General features: G+C 49.1%; 4 protein-coding genes across 4 annotated transcripts; 3 read left to right on the top strand and 1 right to left on the bottom strand.

Annotated features, from left to right (window-relative positions):
- Positions 1-34: 34 nt before the first annotated feature.
- ONS95_005628 (uncharacterized protein) lies at positions 35-2,498 on the bottom strand. The gene is made up of 5 exons (XM_058499048.1): positions 2,145-2,498; positions 2,013-2,080; positions 1,736-1,959; positions 1,275-1,682; positions 35-1,221 (listed from the first exon to the last, which is right to left on the bottom strand). Exons 1-5 carry the CDS (start codon positions 2,279-2,281, stop codon positions 853-855), a joined length of 1,206 nt encoding a protein of 401 aa, XP_058351315.1. The 5' UTR covers positions 2,282-2,498; the 3' UTR covers positions 35-852.
- A 1,876-nt stretch (positions 2,499-4,374) lies between these two features.
- ONS95_005627 (uncharacterized protein) lies at positions 4,375-6,266 on the top strand (the record flags this gene model as incomplete). The annotated part of the gene is made up of 6 exons (XM_058499047.1): positions 4,375-4,385; positions 4,461-4,530; positions 4,581-4,661; positions 4,709-5,059; positions 5,111-5,536; positions 5,589-6,266. The coding sequence occupies 6 exons, from the start codon at positions 4,375-4,377 to the stop codon at positions 6,264-6,266; spliced, it is 1,617 nt and encodes a 538-aa protein (XP_058351314.1).
- A 440-nt stretch (positions 6,267-6,706) lies between these two features.
- Positions 6,707-8,710, top strand: ONS95_005626 (uncharacterized protein; the record flags this gene model as incomplete). The annotated part of the gene is made up of 7 exons (XM_058499046.1): positions 6,707-6,736; positions 6,797-6,874; positions 6,947-7,123; positions 7,173-7,448; positions 7,505-7,781; positions 7,832-8,008; positions 8,064-8,710. 7 exons carry the CDS (start codon positions 6,707-6,709, stop codon positions 8,708-8,710), a joined length of 1,662 nt encoding a protein of 553 aa, XP_058351313.1.
- A 1,596-nt stretch (positions 8,711-10,306) lies between these two features.
- ONS95_005625 (uncharacterized protein) lies at positions 10,307-18,277 on the top strand (the record flags this gene model as incomplete). Its single annotated transcript, XM_058499045.1, has 6 exons — positions 10,307-10,440; positions 10,497-12,808; positions 12,866-14,144; positions 14,192-14,652; positions 14,775-17,638; positions 17,690-18,277. The coding sequence occupies 6 exons, from the start codon at positions 10,307-10,309 to the stop codon at positions 18,275-18,277; spliced, it is 7,638 nt and encodes a 2,545-aa protein (XP_058351312.1).
- Positions 18,278-18,875: the final 598 nt, after the last annotated feature.

Raw genomic sequence — 18,875 nt, 5'->3', positions numbered from 1 at the left:
GATACAGCGAACGCAGCCTGTGGACAGAGTCTCTTGAAGATATTCGTCTCCAAGTATTCATGGCAGTATTCTTCCTTTCAGATGCAATTATTGGAATGGATAAATGTTCGAAAAGAGAAGGCTTCGACATGCACAACAAGGAAAGCACCGATTACGGATGAGGAGGGACTGTGGGAATATGGGAAGTGAGAACAGAGCCCGTTTGAATCCTGTAAGTTGTCGGATGATGTACTTGGATTTGAGAAACAGCTGTTGCAGTTCTGTGTAAGATATCGGCATGATTTAGCTATACAGCTAAGAGGAAAGTACTAGCGGGATAAGCCATGGTATCTGCTGCAAGGATATCAATGGCAATGGGGGGAGCTACACATGCAGATATCTCAATGGTGTCTTATCTATCAATCGGTTCGTATTGTCTATTCTCCAGTTCCATCTAATCGGAGCTATCAGAGAAGAGGCAATCAAGCAAGTCCCTAAATATCCTCAAAGAACGCCATTCTACACTCATACACCATATCTTGCAAAGCAGATTCCCCAAAGCCATTTCTATATGAAGTCGCTCGTACCATCGCTCCGTAGCATACTATGCTCGCTCTCAAAAGTCTCAACATGGTACATAAAACACGCGCACAAAGCAGAAATTGGAAGAATGGCAAACAACGACGTTGAAGAAACAAAGTCAAATTATGTGCCAGAAACAGTGGTGCGCAGTCTTCTGATGCATTAAATTTGAACAACTCGACTGATTTCATCAACCGTATGGATTACAAAGGATAATATTCTCCAACCTTAATCCAGTCGGATTCTGAGGAGCACGTCCCTTCTATCTATTCAGCATTCCTCAGGAGGAGCTCATGAGCTGCCAAGAGAGTTCTTCGCCGCTGCAAGGTAGCTCTTTGGGTCATATTCTGGGGCATATGTTGGAGCTAAACCGCCGAGGAGGACGAATAGTGTGGTGATGAATAGACCGAAGATGACCAATTTGCGGAGGATGGGCTTGTTGGCTCCGAACTCAGCCCATCTGCGAGTACCTTCTGCAATGAATGGTTTCAGCTCCTTCTGTCCCAACTTGTAGTATACCATGCCGCAAAGAGCGATGGTGTATCCGAAAGCTTGTAGCGAGGAGACCTTAGTGCCCCAGATGAGCATGGAAGCGGCGACGAGGAGAATATCCTTGAGGACACCGCAGAGGGTGAGAACGAGGCCTGAGGTCTTGCCAATCTGGAGGACAGAGTTAGAAGAGATAGCAGGTCTGTAGAGTAGAAAGCACTTACCAAGAACACAACAGACATGTTCAAGAAGAATGCGCAGCACGCATTGGCGAGGAAGGTCCAGAGACCCACAGCGTAGATCTCAGTCATTTGGACTTGGGGAACTTCCAAGAAGAGAGCTATCGTGAAATTCATGATGCCACATACTGGGGCAAAATAGTAGAGAGAAACAAGAGGATCCATCTTGAACTCTGCACCATTAAGCAGCCTCTCAACCATGCAAATTCTGACTGCCTCGAATGCGATTCCTCCAACCTGATACAAGAAACCGGTCAAGACGAAATCAATTTCTCCGAAAGAGGCCAAGGCGACACCGATGACGATAAAGGAGACGTTTCCGAGCTTCTTGAGGTCGACTGGGTGGATTTGGAGAACCCATCCAGCAACAAGAACAGCAACTGGGGTGAAAGCCTGCAACGATCTATTAGCAATCATTGCGTGTCAAGTGGTGAATAGATGTGTACCTTGAGCATTTGGATGAAAGAGACGCTCAAGTACAGGTATGTCAAGTTTCCGCAAATCAAGCTCAAACTGAAGAATACTCCAATAGGGACAATAGCTCGGAGGTATACTCGTCCAGTCATCTTAACCGTTTTCCGTCCATCCAAGAGGGTTGTGGTGCGAGCCATGATCTGAGTCATGACGGTTGCGAAGATCAGATGCCATGATGTAAGGAGAATTGGGTACTCTGTGGAAGGATTAGCATAGAGTTTTCGATCATTGACATCCGTTGCGACATACTGAATCCCAAGGTAGATAAAATCCATTTGTTGAATAGGATAACACTGGACGACAAACTGATCCAGACTCTGTGAGGCCAGGGGTTAGCGATTGCCCCCCAAAAAGTTCCGGCGCGGTGCTGGGTATACTGACGCGACATAAACTGCCGGGTGGATGCCGTTTGATGCTGGCGCCTGGGACTTCTCTGCATCTGGATTGACAGTAGGTAGAATAGATGCTGTTGCTGTCCTTGGGGCCTCGCCCGATACGCGAACCTTCTCTTCGCTCATGGTGGCTTTTGGTGTTGTAGAAACCTTTTCTGCGATAGGAAACGAGACCTCGAGTTTCGTCAGGGGTCCGTGTCAATTCGAGTGGTGAGGGTAACGACCGAAAAACAACTTGGACGGGTTGCGTGTATCGCCGACCTCTTTGTAGGACCGGGGAGTGGAGGAAGAGGGAGGGAGAGAGGGAGAGGGGGTTGCGATGAAAGGACAAAGACAACAAAGGGAGCAGAGCGTTGAAAAAGTTGAGTTGCCATCCAGGAGTTTAAGGGCGGCAGGGCCACAAGGCCACAGGGCCCGCAGCCCAGCCAGCCCAGCCAAGCCCACGGGCACGCTGACGAATCGGGCTAGTCATGTCATAAGCGGGCTTTGGCCTGAGGCCGGACTACATTTCGGTTCCGTTCCAACCCTTGATAGATTCCTTGCTTGCGCCCCTGAAATAGATATCAACAGCCTCCCCTGACTGTAGATTTACATGTTCAGAGGTGGGTGGGCACTGGGCAGTGGGTAGTTGGGTGTGTGTTCTACCTGCTTAACCCCAGTCCGCAATCTACTGTCTTGCAAGGTCTAGACTGATGAGTATTTAACTGTATTACTGACCTACTCGAGGAGTTGCAGCCCGACAACTGCTTCATTCAATACCTCCCACCAAGAAGGTCAAGCAGCATAGGATCCCATCATCCCCCTAAGACAGCATCTTCAAGCCTTCTAGCTGCAAATCGTGAGCCGAAGGGCTTCAGATATGCGCAGATCTGTTTCATGATCGATTCTTTCTAATTCTGTAAAGGTCAAGAGGCTCGGCGCTGAAGTTCTCCGATACAGACAGGTGGCCCTAATCTGCTCCTCACCATGTTTGCCAAATGCCACCTCAAGAAGAAGTACACCTGTCGACTAATGCTTCGTTCGAATGCTCACAGAAAGTACTTTGTTTCACCTCGTGTCTTTCCAAGGTGAAGAAACACCAAGGGTAGGATAAATATGTTCAGATGATATAAGGAACCCAAAGCTCACCTCTCTCCTATCCACTTCGACGAAACCAGCGAATTATGTAACTAAGTAATCAAATCATGGCTACAGATAGGCTGTACTGGGCAGATGCTCAGGTACACCTGTCCTCCATGTTGAGAAGGAAGGCTGCATCAACATCCAAACGCTCTCGAAGACTTGTACTACTCTTGCATCATGAAGATGAGGGATGAGCTGACGAGGCTGAAATGAATGTCCCGCTTCATTGTCTCACACCCCACTTCGCCTGTGGAACGACTCGAACCTAATCTCATCTGCTGTTCAGTGGTGGGGGTACCACACTTGACTTTCGACCAGAAGCCAATGAAGATTAGAGACGAAGATCAGACAAATGGAAACAGACGGTAACAAGCATCAAGCCTGTATAACTGGTCGATGCAACGACCCTTTGTAACTGCGAAAGGACTTAAAAAGTCATGTTCGAAATCCAAAAGATAGAAAACGCCAAGATCTTCAGCCTTGTTGATACGATGCTTTTTTCAAGCCGCCACAGCGACATCTGAGACATAAGAAAAGGTCAGCATTACGAAGTCGCCCATGGGCGGAACTGTGTAAAAAAGAGAGAGAACGAGGTGCTTCGTTACAAAACACGAGGTCGATTCGCTTCCTTTGACCCTTTCTCTTCTCAGATGTGCCACTCCAGGACTCCAAAATTAACAATAATGCAAGGACCCAGAAATGAGTTTCAGTTTCGGTCGGGCGAGATGAGGGCAGCGACCAATCGATAAGGCCCTCGATACACGTGAAGCCATTCCGAAATTGAAGATAGCGGCGGTAGGAGTTCAGCCGGGGCCCGCGTTGCTCTTTAACTGGTTAGCCTGGGTCCCCTGTCAGATGCAGCCGTTCGATTTGGCCATCTACCCGCCAACCACCACCAAACGGAATCTATACTTTTTTCTGGACCCTGAATACATACCCCTTTCTGCCTCAACCTCCTCCCTTCGTTCTGCACATAGCGCACATTGACTGCACAGATCATATATCTGTAGCCGGTACCTGCAAGACATCCTTCCCGCTGGTCAAGCTTTGCGATAACCAACAACTTCACCCCGCCATCCCATCACGATAACCTCAACATGGCAGATATGTACGTTAAGTCTCTAGCTGCGCCAGCGCGAAGCCAGCAGCTAGCGCATCATGTCTTTGCTAACTTCTCTTCTAGCAATGTCGATGTTCTCGTTATTGGCGCCGGACCAACTGGTCTTGGTGCTGCAAAGCGTCTCAATCAAATTGTATATTGTCCCTACACCGCTAAAATCAGACCAACAATTGACCTTCCTAGGACGGCCCATCATGGATGATCATTGATTCAAACGAGACGCCTGGTGGTCTTGCATCCACAGATGTCACTCCTGAAGGATTTGTGAGTCTGCCAGTATTCAATTGCAAGGTATGCACTGACTTGCCTAGCTCTACGATGTCGGCGGCCATGTCATCTTCTCCCACTACAAATATTTCGACGACTGCATCGACGAGGCATTGCCTAACGAGGACGACTGGTACACTCACCAACGTGTCTCCTATGTGCGGTGTAAGGAACTATGGGTCCCATACCCATTCCAAAACAACATTTCTATGCTGCCAAAGGAGGAGCAAGTCAAATGCGTGGACGGCTTAATTGATGCTGCACTGGCTGCACGTACGGCCACAGATAAGCCGAAGGACTTTGATGAGTGGATTGTTAGAAATATCGGTGTCGGTATCGCCGACCTCTTTATGAGACCATACAATTTCAAAGTCTGGGCTGTTCCCACCACAAAGGTATGCGACAAGGTCTTGCTTTGTGAAGTGATTGTCTGACGGGCGAATTAGATGCAATGCGCATGGCTCGGAGAGCGCGTTGCAGCCCCAGATGTCAAGAGCGTCGTCAAGAACATCATCTTGAACAAGACCGCTGGAAACTGGGGCCCGAATGCTACTTTCAGATTCCCAGCTCGTGATGGTACTGGTGGTATCTGGATCGCGGTCGCCAACACTTTGCCAAAGGAGAAGACACTTTTCGGCAAGCAAGGAGAAGTTTCTAAGGTCAATGCTGATGCGCACACTGTTACTTTGGCCAACGGCAAGACAATCGGTTATAAGAAATTGATCACAACAATGGCCGTGGACCAACTTGTTGAGCAGATGGAGGATAAAGAACTTGTTTCCCTGAGCAAGGGTCTCTTCTACTCGTCTACTCACGTTATCGGTGTTGGACTTCGTGGAGCTCGTCCTGAGAGAATTGGCGACAAGTGCTGGGTAAGTCCATACTTTCGACAACCTGACTGCCCAAGTGCTAATAGAGACACAGCTTTACTTCCCCGAAGATGACTGCCCATTCTACAGAGCCACCATCTTCTCCAATTACTCTCCATACAACCAGCCAGAAGACTCGGTCAAGTTGCCAACGCAGTACCTCGCCAACGGAAGCAAACCTAAATCTAGCGAGCCACAAGAAGGCCCATACTGGTCTATCATGTTGGAAGTATCCGAGTCCTCCATGAAGCCAGTCAACCACGATACTCTTCTCAAGGAGACGATTCAAGGGCTCATCAATACTGAGATGATCAAGCCCGAGGATGAGATCGTTTCTACTTACCACCGCCGCTTTGACCATGGTTACCCAACTCCCTCGCTTGAGCGTGAGGGTGTTCTCAAGGAACTTCTCCCAAAGCTACAAGCCAAAGATATCTACTCTCGTGGACGCTTTGGAAGCTGGAAGTACGAGGTTGGTAACCAAGATCAGAGTTTTATGCTAGGAGCTGAGGCTGCTGGTCATATTGTATATGGAGCGGTGGAGTTGACGCTCAACTACCCAGATCTCGTCAATGGCCGCAAGAATGATGAACTCAGACTTGGCACACTCATGAAGGGAACTGCTGGAACTACTAAGAGCAATGGTACAAAGGAGATTCCTACCAGAGAGAGGGCATCTTCTAAGGTTCAGACAAGTTCCCATGCCAGGAAGTCGTCCAAGAGCGTCAAGTAGGTACTTTAATTGGCGCCTCGCGTAGATAGCGTGTGATTTTGCTAGACGAGCGAAAATGATGGTTGCTATAGATTGCTACCTAGAGACAACACTTTTATTCTTTTCTCTATATTGCTGGTGTGATAGCTTATGCTTTTGCGGTCTCTTTCCTTTCACTACCAGTTCAAGCAACTTGGTGCTCCTAATCGGCGGCACCGATTTGCGCTTGTTTGAGGAGGCTTGTTTGGGGAGGGAGGTGGGTGGTGGGGTGGTGCTTTCTTCCAAAGTGGAAGGAACGACCGTCGACCACCCAATGTAGCCATAAATTTCCCACCAACTTGTCTTTTCCTCTTCTCTTCCTCCTTTCAACCTTATCCATTCATCATCTACGCCATCTCAACTCGTATATTCAACACGAGATTATTGTAATTCTACTTTACCACCATATCCGTCTTTTAGCAATGGAGGGTTCCTCACGTCCCCGTCGTCAGGTAAGTCGCCTGGAAGAAGGAGATCCCCGTTGAAGTTGCCTCCACCAACCACTGCCACAGTTGACTGGTCGGGACTACCGTGTCCCTGAGGAAGAGCCTTTGGAGTGGGAGGAGGAAGATTCGGACGACGTCCGAAGTGTAAGTCATCCATTGCCTGCTGGCTCATCCATTTCATGATGCGCTGCCACTGACCTATACCTATCTTGACAGGGTGGTGAACCTGAACGAGCCTTCCCTGGTTTCGGAGACTACGACGACAATGATTTGGAGAGCCTCAGCGACTCAGATACTCCCAGCAATGATAGTGAGGATGATGATGAAGAAACCGGAAAGGGCACCAACGACCAGAGTTTCCTTGCGAGCATCCATGACAAATTGACCAGATGGGTACGTTCAATCTTGTGCCATGCCATAGTCCTTACTGATCAATTGGCAGGGTGCGTTCAAGAAAGACTGGATCGGTATGACCGATTTGGAGCGATACCTCCGAGCTGAGCCGCAGAAAGGAATCAAGCATCTCAAACGTCTTGTGGGAAGTCTGCGCCAAGGTGCATCTATTGAAGATTTCGAGAAGCAGATTCCCCCTGCTGAAATCACAAACTTTTACTGGTCGGCGAAGAACGATCTAGAGCGTCTCAAGGGACAGAAAGTCATGCTCGTCATTGGATTCTGCCCTCAGTATGAGATCACTCTTGATGGCAATGCTGCAGAGGTAAGAGAATCGACACTGCCGATTCGTACTGGTCTGGACTTGTCTAACCTTCTTAGATTGCGCCTGGAGAATCTGAGTGCCTTACTCAGCTCATTGTATCTTGGCTGGCCCGTCAATCTGATGGACTGCTACTTGCATGGGACTTCAGACATGACTGCAGAAAGAAGAACAAGCCTGTCCATGGAGGAACAGCATATGCTAAGTGCGCACCCATCGACAAGCTCAAGACGGAGACCGAGCAGCTGAACTACCTTTCATACATTCTTCTACTTGTCGCTGAGAAGCTGTACTCTATTGATATCCAAGGCACAATCTCGTTCTCGGCATGCACCAGTACAGTCACATATTCATGCCACATATAGCTGTCACTAACTCATTTACAGACCAGTTTGTGAGAGTGCTTGATGTCCCTCACATCACACTCCCAGAACATATTTCTCGAATCCGCAAGAACCCAATGCTGGCGGTCAACCTTGTCAGAGGTATGCGTAATAGCGGACTCTATGGAGATCAGCAGGAGGAAGAACTCTACAAGAGTCTGTCGAAGTTCCTATCCTTGGGTGAGTTGTCCAATTTGATAGTATCTAACTTACAGAATGCTGAGTACTCCCTCAGGACCCGGAAGAGAATCTGGCAGGCGGTTGGTCAATTTGCCACCACTTGACCAACTTGGACAGAAATCGGCAGCCCCGATTTCCTTCGAGGAGCTCATGTCATTGGTAACCACAGAGCGCAAGGAGTATGGTCGCACTGCCTCAATCAAGTCTCGCCGCAAGACCAAAGAGCGCGAGGCAAATGACCCGGTCTACGCAGAAAAGAGAAAGAAGGCTGTGAAGGGATATAAGGACAAGGAATATGGCAAAGTCAAGAAGATGCGAGTCGAGGATCCAAAAGCTTATAGGATTCTCCGCGATAAAATGAGCGAAAACCAGCGCAACTGGCGTGCCAAAAAGCCCGGCTACTCAGCCGCCAACAACAATAAAGTCGCGCAGAAGAGGCTCGATGACCCAGAGTTCGATCAGATGTTCAGGGAGCGAAAGAAGCGCATTGATAAAAAGTGCAAAGACAAAATAAGAGCCAAGAAGGCCGATGCAGCTGGAGCCGCAAACGTTATTGATATCGAGGCCAACAAGGCTGGTGTCGCCCATGCTCTCGCTAACGGATCTCCAAAGTCACCAAAGGAACTCCCCACACGAGAGCGCGCAGCTTCCAAGACACAGTCAAGCTCGCACACCCGTAAATCATCGAAGAGCGTCAAGTAGAGACAGAGAGGATATATTTGCATTGATGTTCCTGCTTACTAGATAAAAGCCTGACGATTGAACGATTTGTTGTGGTGTGTGTCCAATTTCCCACAGCTGAGCAAGCAAGTTTCATGGGAGATGGTTAGTATTTGATCGCCGAGGCTGATACGCCCCAGAGATACTGGGGGTAATAGAGGCAGCTTTGCAGGTGTTAGGTTTTTTGTCAAGGATCCACACAACGGGTTGCATGATTGGTCCTTGTAACTGAGATTCAGATTCTATCGACCACGGAATTAGAGAGGTAGAAAGCAAAAGGTTTTCACACACAAGTCTCAAGTCCCATTTCGCTTGTCCAGGTTGATTGCAGTGTTGGGGTGCATTGGGATTTCGATACTTGAAAGTTCTCACTTCGAGTCCTGAGCGTATTTTGGACAATCGGTTACGGGGTCAATTCAAAAGTAGGGACGATTACTAGCTAATCATTTCAGGAAAGTGTCTCTCCCACCGTGGGGGCAAACGTGCTTCGCTTTTAAGAATGCTAGGCGTGATATTCACATGTTTTCTTTCTTTCTTTTGGGATTTTTCCCGACCTCAAGCCGGCCATCTCATCCTGTCGACATCGCCTACCAACTGACGTGTCTTTGTGCCACGCAATCTATGGAGTCAGAGATCAAGACGAATTGATTTTCCAAAGGCTGATGCAGGCGAGTATCTTGTTAAGTAGTAAGATTTTGCTGCTTTCACGCGGTTTAAGATATTCCCTGACTCAGTAGGTAAATGTTCGGCGCTCAGTGGCCCAACACTTGCCTTTGGTTGAGGTGCCAGTTGCCACCACCAAGCAGAAGAATTTTATCTCGGCGCAAACTGGGATGTTTTCTTGCTGCTGCTGTTCGTTGCCTAAAATATATCGTGAAGGATACTTACTTGGAGGATCTGCAAACATTGCTTGCCATCTTGCTCTCGCAAGGTCTTGCCCTGGTCCAGTATGGTCAGGTGTGTGGCTGAAAAGTTTAACCGACCAAGGCGTGATGATGACAGAGGTTAGAGGTTAGGTACCTAAGGCAGCGGCGTCAACAAGACAGGTCTGACTCGGACTTTCAGAAAGAGAGAAGGAAGCTTGAAGGGAGGCAGACTTTGTGCATACCTTATGAGATGAGAATGGGATTTTAACGTAAGATTACAATTGCATGCTTAATGAAGATGCTGTTTATGTTTATGCTACCTAGACACCAGACACGAGACACGTCTCGAGCTCAAAGCAGACGGTTTCTCCGTGCAGGCTGGCCCTATCAGCCCCTGTCGCGAAGGCGACGTCATGGCCCCAGTGTGGCTCGAGTGAGGATCATACTGTATGAAATCGCCCCGACAGATCAGCCTATCAAACTCCCGCCCCAAAGCTACCTACGGAGCAAGGTAACCAGAACCAGACTTTACCTTACTCAGTCCAGACAGGCCAGGACAGGCCAGCGCGAAAACATCCAGACCTCCGCCCTGCGAAGTGTATCGACTCTCGAGTACCTACCAGACAGTAAACACAACATCTCGTGCAGCCCCCTGCTCCCGTCTGTCCTCGAGCCATGAACGCGAAAGAAATGTACTGAGAGCGCCAAAGGCATGATGGATGGAACAGTTGCGACGGGTGACGAGCAGTTAGACCCCCCTCTTCGTCTCTACGAGCGATTGCGACAGGTCGCCGGCTACACTTGGGATGAATCAAAAGACCCCTTCCACTCGAGTTACGACAACTGGTGAGCTCAAAACTGTATTTGCGCTGGCGGGGAAAGCATGCTAACTCAGGGGGTAGGCAAGTCTTTGGCTGGAAAGATGTCGTCCACAGGTCCTACAATAAACCTACGATCTCGCGACCAGACTCCGAAACCAACTCCCCGGCACAGGATACCCAGAGCTCAGGCGGATATCGGAATGCCGCCAGCGAGAGTGGCAGTGAGTCAGCCGCTTCTCACGATGACCTGCCGGAAGCAGCCCGAATCCAGGTTATTGCACGAGTGTCAACACATGCGTTGCGGGAGGAGCGGGCGTATCATATATGCAAGAACTTGATCAAGAAGGTTGATCCGGAGGGTGACCATATCATACGACCTCTGGATATTGTGCGTCTGGCGAGCCAACAAGGAGATAAAGGACCGATCGTCGTCTGCATCTTCGAGAATCCGGGCCCCAATTACCTACACGGTGTTATTGACTATGGAGCGGCATGGTACCGAGGTCGCAAAGTTGGGGACAAGCATGAGGCTTTCAGGGACGAGTTCGAACCTACGGAGATAGTTTCACTGGAAATGTTCCTGGATTTTGCGGTTGCGGCGACGGAGTGCTTAGAGATATTACATCACGGCCAGAGGATAGTGCATGGAGAAATCAGAGGAGATGCATTCCATATGAATCCAGAGACCGGAAAGGTCAGGTTAGTCAATTTTGGTTCTGGACTGAGAACTTTCGAGCATGGGCTCACTTCCACTGGATGGTCCACTCTCTCGAAGGAAGTTGGCGCCAAAACAAAGCTCTGCTACATGAGTCCGGAGCAGACCGGTCGCATGCCTGCAGAGCCTGATAGCAGGACGGATATATACTCGCTCGGAATCATGTTCTGGACTATGCTTACTCAACAGCCTGCGTTTGATGGAGAAACGCCGATGGACATCATTCAAGCAGTCCTTGGCCGACGCCTGCCCACTGTGTCCAGTATCCGACTCGATATACCTGATGTGATCGGGAGAATCATCCAGAAAATGACGGCGAAAATAATCGGGGAGCGATATCATTCTGTCAGCGGACTAAGATATGATCTGATGGAAGTGCGGAATCTGCTAGGCGCCGGAGATTCTAACGCCCTTAAGAACTGGGCTATTGCTACAAAGGATGTTTCCTCGTTCTTCATCCTACCTACGGTCATGATCGGTCGAAGCGAGGAGCATGATCAAGTTGTCAAGATCATCGACAAGGTTTCAAGGCGGCATGAGATGAGTCAGAGACAGGATGTATACAGCTTGTCATCTGGGTCAAGTTTGTCTGAAGGCCGTCTCGAAGTTTTTGAGGCGGCTATTGGAGCGGAAGCTGATGTTCTATTGTCAAGTGATGAAAATACCAGTTCTTACGAAGGGCGGTCGAATTCACTCGGAAACATCGCTTCCTCGCAATCTGCAGAGAACAAATCTCTCAAGAGTGGCTCCGGCCAATTACGGTCTGTAACAGGGTCTCAGCACAACTCCTATGATGGCCACAATATCTCATCGCATAGTAATCAGCCCCGCCCTTGGGAAAAGAACAACTCTCTTTCTCTTCAATCCATGGACAGCGGAAGCATCGCCGGATCAATGTCAGAAGCAGGTGGTCACAGTAGAAGTTCAGAGGGAGCCGGAAGCTTGACAAGTAAACGGAATAGCCAGAAATTCAAACGAAAGGGGCGGTGTGAAGTTATTGGTATCGCTGGAGCTGCTGGTCTGGGAAAGAGCTGCTTGGTACAATCAGTGCAAATCGAGGCTCGTCGAAGAGGCTACTTTGCCAGCTCCAAGTTTGATCAAGCTAAGAAGACGCCATTTGGGCCTGTTCTAAAACTACTGTCAAGTTTGTTCAAGCAGGTTTTCTCAGAAAGCAACACTGATACAGCCTTCCATCAAGGCCTCAAAGCATACGTCAAACCTGCCTGGCCCATGCTTCACAGGGTTCTTGGCCTTCCGGAATTCCTTCTGGGTTCGATGAGTGGCCCCAACCGTAAACACGGCAGCCAATTATCCCAGAGCTACAACAAAAGTCTGCGAGCAGAAATGCGGCGAGATTCTTCCCCATCTTCAAGTTCTCAGGGCAGCCTGTACAATGTATCTCTCGGCTCACAGAACTCCCAAGAATTCCTGCGAGCCGGATCATCAACAAAATCCGTGCGGTTGATGAATACCTTCCTTGACGTTCTCCGTGTCTTTACTCAGCACAAATTCATATGTTTCTGCTTGGACGATCTCCAATTTGCGGATGATGAGTCGATTGATCTCATTGGACAGATTGTTTCTTCTAGAATGAAGATGGTCATCATTGTTACCTATAGACCGGACGAGGTACTTCCAGAACGGATCAAGGGGATCCTGCAACCCCCTAATACAGAGGGTATCAGTTTGAGCCCCCCTAGTCTCTCAGCACTTGGCCATGCTAACATTTCGCTAGAATATATAAAGGGCGGTGGCGTAGGCGTTACTAGAATTATGCTCAAGCCACTCAATGAGGATGACATCAAGAGCTACGTCGCTGCAACTCTCTGTCGATCAGAGTCCTACATCGTACCACTGGCAGCTGTCATCCAAAGCAAGACCGCTGGCAATCCATTTTACATGCGAGAGATGCTGGACAGTTGCCATCGAAAACAATGCATATACTACGACTACAAGGAAAGCGGCTGGTGCTACGATTTAGATAAGATCTTCCACCAGTTCGAGACGAAGAGCTACCACGACACGTTAGACACTGCATTTGTCACTAGCCGCTTGCACGAACTACCGCCTGCTTCAAGGTCGATCCTTTCCTGGGCTTCCTTGATAGGACATTCCTTCTCTTTTGAGCTCGTTCAGAGGTTATTGAGTGGCGAATTCAACTATGACGAGTCGGATCCTGATGCGGATATGACCTGTCCTCCGTTGGCCTCCTATTCAGCGCAAGATGCGATTGAAGGACTTCAAGCTGCTATCCAGGCGTATATCATCGTATCTACGCAGGATGATGATCGATTTCGCTTCGCACATGACCGGTACATGCAAGCAGCGACTGCACTTGGAGACTGCAACACCCCCAAAATGCACTTCATCATTGCCAGAACTCTTCTTAAGTATAGTCCTACCTTGGAGCGAGCACAATCCGACATTTCTGAACACATCGGCGCATCAATAGACATCATAAGAAGAAGAGTTCTGCACCGGCAATCATTCAGAACACTTCTCGCCGACTGTGCACAGTCTGCTGCTGAGCGTGGAGCACGACCGACAGCTGCAAGATACTACAAGCACTGTTTTGCTCTCTTGCAGGATGACCCCTGGACCGATAACCTGCCGGATGTTTACTATGATGAATCTCTCCAATTACACATACGAGCTGCTGAAACGTACTTGTATATGGGCCAGTACCCCGAAGCCAAACGCATATTGGCCAATGTTTTCAGTTATGCCAAGACGCCCGTTGACAAATCGCCAGCTTGGGTCCTGCAGTCTAGGATTTACGCTCAGGAAGGTGATTCTCCCGCTGCTTTCCGAGCTCTAAAGCAGTGTCTGGAAGCGCTTGATATTGCAGTGGATGATGAGCCCAGTTATGAGAAGTGCGATATGGAGTTCGAGCGGCTTTCGCTCAAGATCCAATCTATGCAAGTGGACGATGTGGTCAACAGGTCCATGACAAAAGACTCGAATTTTGCAGCCGTTGGAGCAGTGTTGGTAGAGACGATCTCAGCTGCTTACTGGTATGTGCTGTTGTTTGCACGTGTTAGCTATCTACTAACTTCACCAGGACTGATACCTTGACGTTCTACCAAATGGCATTAGTCATGGTGAATACACAGCTGAACTTGGGAAGTTTCCCACAAGCAGGAATGGCCTACATACACCTCGCGATGATAGCAATTATCCGATTTAACATGATCAAGTTTGCTAGCGACATGGGAAACATTGCACTTGCTCTCTTATCCCGGTGGAGCGATCCTTATACCAATGGCCGCGGCGGGACCATTTACTCGCTCTTCGTCGGGCATCTCCAAGAGAGTCTACAAAGCTCTCTGAGACAGCTTGACGGGGCTCTCGAGTATGTGATTCAAGTTGGAGATCGTGGGTCTACGATTCTCAATTTTGGATTGGTTGGGATGCTCAAGTTCTTTGCTTCGGAGAATCTGACTGAGTTGGAGTCGTTTCTGCATTATGGTTGTGAGGAGGTCCCGAACTGGACTTTCGATACCCGGGGAGGGACTATGGCTAGTAAGTAACACCCATATTCCCCACATCTATATGCGAAATGGACTTCTTGTCTTCCTGAGCGTAGGATCGTCATAGTACTATTGAAGCCATTCTAGAAAGTTTTGCTGACTCTGTACTACTAGTTGCTGTTCGACAAACGTGTCGAGCTTTACAAGGCAAGACTGTCACAAGTGATCCCCACGAAATCATGAGCGACGAGCAGCACAATTCATTATACTACAAATCCTGGCTACGGAGCACAGTGAGCAGCAGCGACCGACCCTTGCTATTCTACGAGGGATTCGAAATTGTACCTCTATGTCTTTATGGGCACTTCGCCAAGGCTATAGAGCTTGGAGACACTTGCTTAGAAAGCATGAGCTCGGTGTGGTCTGCCCGAAATACTCGATTCATCTACTTCATCCACGGACTGTCTTACGCGGGTCTAATGTGGACCAGACTCCGGAATCCCTCGCGCGCTGTTGGGCAAGATACAAATGGGCAAGCCCGATTCGACCAGCCGCCAAGTGAAAGCGATCTAGCAGCTGATGTAGCGGCTTGCCTGCAGCAGATTAAGAGAGACAAGAAGATGATCGAGGATTGGCAGACCGTCAATAATATCAACTACCTTTCCTGGTCGAAATTGCTGGATGCTCAAATCGCTGAAATGGAAGGGAATCATGGCACAGCTTTGAGTGACTACGAGGAGTCCTTGGACCATGCGGCAGCGAATGATTTCCTCTTCGAAGAAGCTCTCGGCAACTACCTTCAAGCCGGGTTTTTCCTCCGAACTGGCTCACGCAGAGCAGCCAAGTCATCATTACGCGAAGCAACGACTCTCTACCGAACATTTGGTGCTGTCGGTGTTGCGAAACATATCGAGGATCAACACAGTCTTCTACTCCAAGGCCCAACGCGGAACGAGAGGACTGTAGATGCTTCGGCTCAGACTGACTTTGCGGGAGACCAGGCAGATGTACAATACACCACTCTGGAAGGAGATGATGACGATATCCGGCAACAAACACGAGCATCAGTCACCGAGACCAAAGGCGACAGAATTGGAGCTTGGCAAGGAGGCTCAGCCCGACCGGACGCAGGGTCAGGTCTTCCGGCACTCGACATGCTAGATCTCACTTCAATTCTCGAGAGCTCCCAAGTCATTTCTAGTGTATTACAAGTCGATCAGCTTCTCAAGACCATGTGTGAGATCATTCTACAGAACTGTGGAGGTCTTGCAACTATGGCAGCGATTGTCGTCGAGGAAGATGATCCCGTCGGCTGGAGTATTGCTGCTAGCGGCGATCCTGAGAAAGGGGCCGTTGCTCATATTCCTGGACTTCCATTGACCGAAACGGCTCTTGTCGCTGAAGGCGTTATCTTGTATTGCACACGATTCCGGGAAACCGTTTTCTTGCCCGATCTCATTCACGATGAGAGGTTCAGCAACGTCACTGAGGCGTGGGCAGCTAGAAATCCGGTGGGCAAGTCTGTGATTGCCATTCCAATTTGCCATGGAGTCAAGCCTTTGTTGGGAGTCTTGTACTTGGAAGGAGAACCGAATGCCTTTACGGACCGCAATTTGACCGTTCTGCAGCTCCTTGTCAACCAGATCGGCATAAGCTACTCCAATGCGTTGACCTTGAAGGAGGTCGAGAAGGTATCTGCGTTCAATAACTCTATGGTTGATGTGCAGAAGAAAGCCCTTGCAAAGGCACTGGAGGCTGAGAAGCAAGCCAATGCTGCAAAAGCCGAAGCACTCCGAAATGTCAAGCTCGCTGAAGAAGCAGCCAAGGCAAAGTCTATCTTCCTGGCGAATGTATCCCATGAGCTTAGAACGCCGCTCAATGGTGTCATCGGCAACTCCGAGCTTCTCAGAGACAGTGAGCTCACCAAAGACCAAGCAGAGATGGCAGATTCAATTCGTGTTTCGGCAGATCTGCTGCTTACTGTGATCAACGACATCCTAGACTTTTCAAAGATGGAGGCAGATAAGATGGAGCTGTATATCGTTGCATTCAAGGCTGATGAGATGATGCGGGAAGTGTTCCGTTCGGTTTCGTACAGCAATCGAGACAAGAAGAATGTCAAGAATGTCGAGATTCTGCAGGATATCAGCCTCCCCAAATGCCTCATATTCGGGGATCCAGTGAGGCTTCACCAAGTTTTGGGCAACCTGGTTTCGAACAGTCTCAAGTTTACCGAAAATGGGTCCATCACGATCGGAGCCAAGACTGATCTTGAGACGTTCGATGAGGTTAGACTGACTTTTTGGGTCAAGGATACCGGAATAGGAATCCCTCCTCAACAGCTGGTGAAGTTGTTCAAGCCATTCAGTCAAGCCGATGCCAGTACAGCTCGGAAATACGGCGGAAGTGGTCTCGGCCTCAGCATCTGTAAGTCTCTCATCGAATCTATGATGGGCGGTAAAATCGAGCTTGAAAGTATCGAAGGCCAAGGAACACTTGCATGGTTCACGGTAACCTTCCCCAAGGCAAAAGAAGCATCGGCAGGGGACTGCCAGAATGGCATAGATCAACACGATCACCTGTCGTCGCGGAATAACGATTCAAATGGCTCTCCAACACCGTACACGCATTTCTCTGATGTTGAACGCGAACAGCTACGTATATGCATAGCAGAGGATAATCCTGTCAATCAGAAGATTGCGGTTCAGTTCATGCATAAGCTGGGATTCAAGCATGTCGATGCTTACGATAACGGGCTTCAAGCGGTTGAAGGACTACGTGCCAAGGCGAAAGAAGGTACACCTTATCATATCACTCTCATGGACGTCCAGATGCCTGTACTCGACGGCTACGAAGCTACCAAACTTTTGAGAAAGGATCCGATTGATGCGGTTCGGGGAGTCTTGGTAATTGCTATGACTGCCTCCGCCATTCAGGGTGACAGGGAGAAATGCTTGGAGTCAGGAATGAACGACTACCTCGCCAAACCCGTGCGATCGAATGTTCTGAAGAAGAAGCTGGATCAATACATTCTTCAGGTATATTCAGCCCCTTGCCAAAATGGTTCTACAGCTGCTAACCTTCCCTAGCCTCCGGTCCCTGCACTTAATCTTGACTCAGAAGCGAAGAAGATTACCAACAAAGTCCTCCGGGAAATGAATGGCTCAAGTACTCCCACCTCCCCGGATACCTCTGGATCTGCCACTCCCGTCACAGCCTCAACATCACCCCTTCCCGAACGAGTCGAGCCGTCCCCAGAACGCGCCTTACCACCTCCTCTCCGCGAGCGCCAACCCCCTGCCAGACTACGGCAACTAAGTCGCACCCGCACAGCGGAGAAGGTACCCACTCTAGGATCCGGAAACATCGATGGTACGCTTGATAAACTCGACACTGCTTCAGCATCATCATCCAAATCGCATCCGCATGACGAAGAACTCTCGCCAAAGAGCATACCGAGAAAACCTATTGGCGGGAAAGAAGATAAAGCGAAGGGCAGAGAAAAAGACCGGGATAGAAAAGCAAAAGCAGATGGTGAGGCTTTAGTTGTGGGCCAGCCGCCGACACCAGCTGACAAGGAGGAGAAGAGGGGGACTTCACCTGGGGTGGCGAGGAAACCTGTCGGTGGTGGGGTAGTGAGTGATAAGGATAAGAGTGGTGGGAAGAAGGGCAGATGAGAAAGAATTGTGCGATGAAACCTAAGCTCTTGGATCGGGAATAAGGATCCACCGGATGGCAGTGGGATAGGAGGCAGGACGGCTGAGATATGAACGACGTTTGCTGTCTTGCTTACTACATATACTCTGTTCGGGGAATCTTGGTTGCGATGGAAATAAGAGAGAAGAGAAGAGAACTTCCTGCTCAGCTACGAATTCTGCTTTCTCATTAGCGTGGGCGTTTGGGTGGGCTGTATTTGCTTGGTTGGTTTGATGATGGTTTGGTCTAATGAATCCTGGTTACGATGCTGTATACGGCTGCGCGTACGCTTGCATGCTTGCATACACGGAATTCTTCTATGGATATAGGTGGGGACGATGGACTTGATTGATACCAGGTTATGATATGTATATTTCAGGCTAGGGAAATGGGATGGAGATTTTGCGAGATCTGGTGGTGGGGAAAGGAAGGAGGTGAATCATATGTGTATAGATGATGGTAGAGCTATTGGTGATATCAATGATACTGTTTATTCAAGATGCAATGATATTCCTACCGCTCCAGCTACCTTCTTCTCCCGTCCAATTGGTTGACCTGAAATAGCTGCCAAGACTGAAT

Source organism: Cadophora gregata, assembly GCF_030347475.1.
Source record: "Cadophora gregata isolate MNR1 chromosome Unknown scaffold_16, whole genome shotgun sequence".
Taxonomy (NCBI): Eukaryota; Fungi; Ascomycota; class Leotiomycetes; order Helotiales; family Ploettnerulaceae; genus Cadophora; species Cadophora gregata.
Note: the sequence above shows the minus strand (reverse complement) of the source record. Positions and strands in the feature narration are given on the sequence as shown.